At 44.7% G+C, this 7,913-nt stretch overlaps 1 protein-coding gene across 2 annotated transcripts in view; it reads right to left on the bottom strand.

Annotated features, from left to right (window-relative positions):
* Window positions 1–1,134: 1,134 nt before the first annotated feature.
* UBXN11 (UBX domain protein 11) overlaps window positions 1,135–7,913 on the bottom strand; it is a 40,457-nt gene continuing 33,678 nt past the window's right edge. For both annotated transcript variants that reach the window (XM_066573116.1, XM_066573125.1), the window contains 2 exons: window positions 1,481–1,606; window positions 1,135–1,406 (listed from right to left, as the gene is read on the bottom strand). In XM_066573116.1, coding sequence (XP_066429213.1) covers window positions 1,253–1,406; window positions 1,481–1,606 — 280 coding nt within the window. In that variant the 3' untranslated portion in view covers window positions 1,135–1,252. The remainder of the gene's footprint in view (window positions 1,407–1,480; window positions 1,607–7,913) is intronic.

The raw sequence follows: 7,913 nt of genomic DNA, 5'->3' as shown, positions 1-7,913 counted from the left end.
ATTGTGTTTTTTTTTTTTTTTTTCTGCAGCTAGGGATTTCCTACTCTCAAAGCTGCACTGCATGTAAAATCGCGTTTTCATGCGATGCAACAGGGAGGAAGATTCCATAGGGAAACATGGGCTACAAAACCTCGAGTCGTGTGCATATCGCCGGACCTGGCAGGTCTTTGTGTCAGCTTGTTGCATGCTACAAAACATCGCATGTGTGAAGGAACCCATAGAAAAGCATGGGCTTTACATACATGCGATTTGTAGCAACACAACAAAATCGTGCGACTGTCACACGTGTGAAGGAGGCCTTAGACCCTTGCACACAGGCTACAAAATCGCACAATTTTGTAGTGATGCAACATCGCTACATAACGCATGTAGGTGAAGCTCATGGTTTCCAATGGGTTCTTTCACAGATGCGATGTTTTGGAGCCTGAAAGAACCTATTGGAAACCATGAGCTTCACATTCAGGCGTCTTGTAGCGATGGTGCATCCTGTGTGAAACAGGCGTTAAGCTCCTGCAAACAAGCAGCAGCAGGTTGTGTATTCGGCTGTCTGTAGAAAGCAGAAGCATCTTTTAACCACCTCAACTGGTTGCATAGCTCTCAGTAATAGAGCAAACATAAGTGCAGCTCTGCTATCTGATTCAGCGATCGCGTGAAAAAAAAAAAAGATGCCAGTGTGAATGTTTACTAGAGGTTCGATATGTTGTCATGGTGAAGAAAAAAAGATATATACAAAAATAAGAAAATAGTGGTGGCTCTGCTGTGTAGACATATTCTAACTTATCCTTTTACCCTGAATTACAGTAGGAAGTGTAGCTCTAGAGCATAAAATGCTGTTAAAAGAAGTGATGTATGAAGCAGACCAAGAACAAAACAAAGGAGCAATTCAAAATCTGATCGAGGTGGAGATACTTGTAAATGATGGTCCTGTATTATCAGAACCTGTTTCCATGAGCACAAGGACGTTTCCGATATTTCATTGGCATGTGTTCTGTAGGGGTGTAGTCATTTTGTTGAGAATTCACTATATCTAGATAAATATATCATTCCGGCTGAACGCCATTCTTTTCAGTGGTGGCTGTGGAATGATATATATGCTGTGCTGCTCTTCTCTGTGTAAGCAAGCTGACAGTCAGATAAGGATTATGGAACCGTTTAATAATTCAGATAACATATTGTACTAGTATAAGATTACAATTTGCTCTTCATAAGAAAGCTTTAAGAGTTACAGTACACCGTTGCTTGGTGGAAGGAGTTACTCCTGTTTTTCAGGATCTTTTGGCTTCTTCCTTCTAAGTAGGAGCGATGCATTGGGTACGAGGCCAGCTTCTTGAAGAGTACAAGCGTTGTTGTCATAAACATGGTGGGGAAATGGACGGATTAGATCACAGGATGAAACATCAGACACACTGTTGATTATAAATGAAGGGAATTAGTATGGCAGCAATAGAGCAAATGCTGGGTACTTAGGAGCAGCACTCACCTATGTTGTGAAAGGTAGACCCACAGATCTCCAATGGTCTCAGTAGGTAACATTCGCACCCTGTAAGTGTGATCTCCAGCCTCAGACTTTATGCGTAGGTTGCACACAACTGTATTTGCTGAAGACCTGACAGTAATGAAAATGGCACTATAAACAATCCGATTTAGGACTACTATTGAGTTTTGCATAATGTAAAAACCATACCTGATTGGAAGGAACAGCTCTTGGTATGCTGAGTATCAAGGTATTAACATTTTCCTGTCCCAGTAGATGGTGTCATTAATCTGCCATGCTGCACTGGACACTGTGCTGCAGATCAGGAGTAGGAGACTGAGGTGTTCAAGAGATGTACTTGTTATTTCTCACTCATGCCAGCCCCTGTCTGTGATTGACAGATTTCTCCCCAATGTCAACCATAGGAAGGGTATGGAATGAGGTAGGAGTAACTGATGCACCTCAGGAATACATCAGACTCCTACTCGTAACCACCAGCACAAAGAATAATTACACTGGATTCTGGGACATGGAAGACAACATAAAATGTCTACATCCATAAACACAGCATCTTAAGAACATTGAAATCGTGTTCTATGGGCACTATTTTCTCCTGGCAGGTTAACTTTTAACAGAGTGATGATTGGGGGAGGCGTTAGTGATGGGGGTTCAGCATGTAATAGGGAAGGGATTCGGAGGTTGGATATATATATTGGATGGAATTTATCGAGATGTTTTATACACCAGCCTTTACTTGTTTGAACATGAGAGGTACAGCCTAGGTATGAAGGAGGGCCTATAGCAGCAATTAGAGTCCTCTCCAATTACAGCTTCTTGTCAATTACCATACACCTCTAACTCACCATCAGCCCAGTAGCCCTGGGCCTAATGAAGCTTGGTTGCCATGTATTTAACCCTATCAAGCCCCACCTGAAGTATTGCTATATATTAGACGTGACTAAGCAATTGCAAGTTCAATTTACACTATGAAGAAGAAAAATGCAAAAGTTTAAAAAAAAAAAAAAAACCAAACCACCTTTTTCCCATTTTTTTCCCCTCACAAAACAATCTAAACAAAGTAAATATAAATAGTATTGCCATGTCAGAAAAAGCCTGAACTAAGTATTCCAATACTTATCCCACATGGTGAACACTGAAAAAATAAAACAAAACTAATGCCAGAATTGTGGTTTTTGGCAACCCTGTGTCCGAATAAAAATGAATTTAAAAGTTGTATGTACCTAAAAATAGTAGCAATAAAAACTACAGCTTGACTCCCAAAAAACAAGCCCTCACACACCTCCATTGACAGAAAAATAAAAGTTATGGAGCTCAGAATATAGCAACAAGAAGCATTTTTTTTAATAAAAGGATTTAAAATGTTTAAGTAGTAAAACCTAGTATTGTCATAATGGTACTGACCTACAGAATAAAGTTAATATGTAGTTTTTACTACACCATGAACACTGCAAAACCAACCCACTTTCTCTCCCCCCCCCCCCCCCAAAAAAAGTGTCACAATCACCCCACTTTAAAAAACTTTTCCGATACAGTATACCATTAAAAAAATTAGAACTTTATACAGCTATGTTGACGGAAAAATTAAAAAAGTTAATTAGGTGCATTTTTGGCCGGCATGTGCCAGATAGTCAAATCTACGAGTGCCATGAGCTGGCAAGGATGTTCACTATCATGCCAGTTTAAGGCCACACCCTCCCACCTTTCAGAAATATGGCATATATGATTTTTTTTAAAAAGGGGGGGGAAAGAAAGTCTAAACAGAGGTGAGCCTTTTAGATTTCTGACTTTTTTCTACAGCAATGATAATCTTAAACTGTGGTTGGAATTTATGTGCTGCCGTATCTTATAGCAGTCTCACATTTACAGGTCTTGTTTCTTTGTTTTTCACTAAGCTGGGCGGAATATGCTAACATATTCCACCCCTTGAAAGTAATGGAAATGCTAATAAACTAAACTGGTTTCACACCATGTTTTTTTTCAGTGGCAGTATTGTTTTAGCTAATAACAGTAGGTCAATAGTAAAATATGTAAACATTATGCTTTGTGGCTTTTTAGGGCCCAAGGCATTTTTGAATGTTTGTAGAATGCACTAGTTCCGCTGCGGGCTCAACGCTCCAATTCTGTGCCATAATAATGGGTGCTGTGTTCTAAGCAACTTTATAAAAGTAGTACAATGCTGTGTTAAGGCTTATTCACAGGAGCGTATATCGGCCGCCTTTTTCGCAGCCGAATGATATACGCAACCATTTGAGCTGTCTTCCCCTTTCCCTCCCCGGCTCTCTGCCCCTCTCCTTCCCTCCGGCTGTTTGCAATTGGAGGGGGCAGAGCTAAGCTCCACCCTGTCCCCTCTTATTGCTGGCTGCGGACAAGGGGCGGGACGCATGACCAAAAGCCGCAGACTGCCCGAGAGCCTGGAGATTTAACAGGGTGCCACGGTACGCGGTCTCTAGTCACGTGATCACCGCCATCCAATGGATAACAGTGATCGCGTAGAAGTAAAAAGAAGTTAAAATTTCACCTCTAGTCACGGATGCGAGCCATGAGGGCAGGTGAAATTACTTGCCCAAGGCCTCCTGCACACAGGCATGATTGTATTGCGGAGTCCACGGCGGGCGTCCACCTCCGGACTCTGCAGCAAATAAATAGTATTCAATGGCAAAACGCCATTTCATCTCCACTCGTTGAAATCGATTGCGATTTTCCACTTGCAGAGAATAAATCGCAACATGCTGCAATTTTGTGGGGGTTATACACAGCAGACTTCCATTGAAGTCAATGGAAACGGTCTGTCCCGCGGCACCACCGCAGTAAGCACTGTGGAAGTATCACAGGATACGTGTCACGCCCCCCCAGGGCAGGTGGCTACTGTGCATGCATGATGGAATGCCAGCCGACACATCCGCAGCATGTGGAGAAGCCACCGGACAGGTACTCTGGGTGTACCGGGTCAAACTCCGCTGTGGGAATCCAGGATACAGCGTCCGACCCGCCCGTGTGCAGAAGGGTCAAGACCTCCAGCCATGTCCCCAGACAGGATCTTTAACCATTGATCTTTTACCCAACTTTGATGCATGCATATGTTGGCAAAACGGTGGACGCAAGCGCAGAAGCTAGGGAGGGTCCGGGAAGTTTAACATCTCCTTGCCTCTGGCTACTAAAGGTAGCGGAGAGCCTGGAGCAGTGACAGAAGGCCGCAGTGAGCGGTCTTAAGTCACGTGATCACCGTTAGCCAACGTAAAACATAAAAACTGTTACATTTCAACGTTCCTTTCGGTTTGGGCCCCATTGTGCATCCAGACAAAAGATTAGGGCCACCATAGTGATATTTATGAACACAGGACAAACAGGAGTATCCATTTTGGGGTGAAAGTCTGCATTCCTATGGGATCATTTGTGAGGGCTTTCTATTGTTTTCACAGCTAAAGAGCTCTACAAGTTTGCAATGGGGCCTGAAACTGTTTCAAGCAAAATTTCTGTTCTGAAAGCCACTGACAGCTCCTTGCATTTTGGGCCCTGTTGTGCATACAGATAGATAATTAGGGCCACAAGGGGTATGTTTCTGAACACGGGAGAAACAGGGGTATCAATTTTGGGGCGCAAGTTTTCGTTCATATATATATGCGTTACAAAAAAAACTGTTTTTTTAAATGACATGATTGCCAAAAAAATGAAAATCGTAATTTTTTCCTTCTGCTTTGATTAGATTAATTAATTAATTAAATTAATTAATTAAACTGTGGGGTCAAAATACACAGTACACCCCTAGATGAATTCGGTAAGGGGGTCTAGTTTTCAAAATGGGGTCATTTGTGGGGGTTCTCTGTCGTTTTGGCCACTCATGAGTTCTACAAGTGGGCAATGGGGCCTAAATCACCTTCTAGCAAAAGGTCTGTTGTGAAAGTCACCGACTACTCCTTTCGGTTTGGGCCCCGGTATGTATACAGACATAAGATTATGGCCACAACAGGTATGTTTCTGAACACAGGACAAATAGGAGTATCTATTTTGGGTATAAATTCTCATTTTCATGTGTACTATAAAAAAAAAATAATAATGTCTTTGAAATGACATTTGCAAAAATATGAAATTTTATTTTTTTCCCTCTAAATTGCATTAATTCCTGAAAAAAAAAACCGTGGGGGCAAAATACTCAGTGAATATATTAACCTCTTAGTGACGGCCCCATAGTGTTTTTACGTCCTGCCATTGCAGGACATGTATGGAGAGAGATAGCGCCACGTCTCCCTCCATACAGCGCGGGCGTCAGCTGTTTATTACAGCTGATTCCAGCGGGCAATAGCTGCAATCGGCTGCGTGACGAATCGGTATCCCTTTAAATGCCGCTGTCAATTCTGACAGCGGCATTTAAATCCTTCGACCGATGTTCCGGGGTCCCATACGGCCTCCCCGTGGTGAGATCGGGGGAACTGTGCAGGTGTCATGGCAGCCAGGGGCTTTCTGAAAGGCCCCATGGCTGTCTTGGCAGAATGCCTAACAAGTCATCCCTGTGAGGTGGCTTGATAGGCTGCCTGTCAGAATGCAGTATGATGTAATGCTATGGCATTACATCACACTGCAGGAGCAATCAAAGCATCGCTTGTTGTGGTTCCCCCTGGGGACTAAAAGAAAGTGTAAAAATAAAAACAATGAAGTTTTACTATAAGAAAAAAAAGTTATGAAAGTAAAAAAAAAATAAAAAACCCTTTTGCCATATTTGCAATAAAAAATCTAAATAATAAAAAATACATCTTTGGTATCGCTGTGTCCGTAAAAGTCCGATCTATCAAAGTAATGCATTATTTCCCCCGAAAGGTGAACGTCATCTGAAAAAAAAAAAAAAAGAACGCCAGAAATGCACTTTTTCCCCCCGCGTCATCCTGACGGCATACCTGGAGGTTGCACCTTCACCTTGTAGGGACAGGAAGCAAGAGACTTCAAAAGGCTCCTCCCGCCTCCCATTCTCCAGTGCTTCCTGTCCCTACAGGGACATGCAAGAGGAGCTCCCTCCAGGGAGCCGCAAGGCTGACAGCGGGGTTGGCGGTCCACAGGATTGCCTCCCCCCTCACCTCTCTTCTGGAAGTCAGAGCGGTCCGGGAGTACGGCGGGCCACAGGTCTGACCGCCCGAGTGTCACCACCGCAGCGCATCGGAGCGGCGGGCCAGAGGTCCTTGAGTCCCCTCCTGCTTCCCCATGGGGCTCCCGTGTAGTCATCTTCAGCCGGCAGAGCGGCGGGCCATAGGCTCGGGAGCCTCTCTCCTCCAGGCATGCCGGCGCGGCCGCGCGCAACGCGGGGGGGCGGAGCCAGTGACACGGTGATATCAGACGCCGACAGCAACCCGGAAATGGCGGGAGATTTAAAAATTGAAACCCCCCGGCAAGCTTCCACTGACAGGACACCTTCAGTGAAGGATTATCCTGACAAGCTGGTTTGGTATACTGCTATCCTGCACCATGACTACCAAAGAGCCAGAAGTGGAAGCCCTGCAAACCGTAAGTGTGACTTATGCAGGGTTAATGTGCTCAGGGGGACTTTTAGTTATGTATGGCGGGTTTCCCTTATGTCCATGCATGTATCATTGCAGGACAGGGAATCCACCAGGTCTAAACACGACCCTAAGAAAAGACACAGGAAATGCGCCCTGTGTCTTAAAAAACTGGACGAGGCGTACAAAAAGCCACTATGCCCTGAATGTACCTCCAAGATCTTTACGGACGAGCAGTCTGCGTTCAGGGAAGATATAAGATCCCTGGTTAGAGAGGAGGTCCGGGCATCAATCTCCAGTCTACCCCCAGCTCAGCGGGAAAGAAGGGCCGCCAAAAGGTTTAGCCACATACCGCTAACGAGCTCAGACTCTGAACAATCCCTGGGCGACCTTTCAGATGGTGAATTGTTCGACTGTCCCCCTGACGCTAAGGATGAGAAGAAAAAGTACTACTTCTCATCAGGTGATCTGGATGACCTGATTAAAGCAATCAGGGATACTATGAAGGTCGAGGATGTGGTCGAGCCAAGGTCCGTGCAGGACGATATGTTTGGAGGGCTCAGACCAAGGAACCGCATCGTCTTCCCGGTAAATGACACCCTGAAAAAGGTGATCGCGGATGAATGGGCTTGCGGGGACAAACACCTCTACCTACCAGCGAGTATAAAGAGAGGCTCCGTTTCGCGGAAGAAGATGTGCGCGTCTATGAGGATGTTCCCAAAGTGGACGCACAGGTGGCCAAGAAGACAGCCCTCCCATTTGAAGACTCGTCACATCCTAAAGACCCTATGGATAACAGGGTAGACGCCTTAATGAAACGGGCCTGGCAAACAACGGCTTATACGCTGGAGTCCAACATCGCAGCAACTTCTGTGGCAAGGTCAATGTTCCTCTGGCTAGTCGAGCTGGACGACCAGATCAAACTGAGGGCCTCT

The sequence above is a fragment of the Eleutherodactylus coqui genome, chromosome 1 (genome assembly GCF_035609145.1).
Source record: "Eleutherodactylus coqui strain aEleCoq1 chromosome 1, aEleCoq1.hap1, whole genome shotgun sequence".
Taxonomy (NCBI): Eukaryota; Metazoa; Chordata; class Amphibia; order Anura; family Eleutherodactylidae; genus Eleutherodactylus; species Eleutherodactylus coqui.
This window is presented reverse-complemented; position numbering and strand designations above follow the sequence as displayed.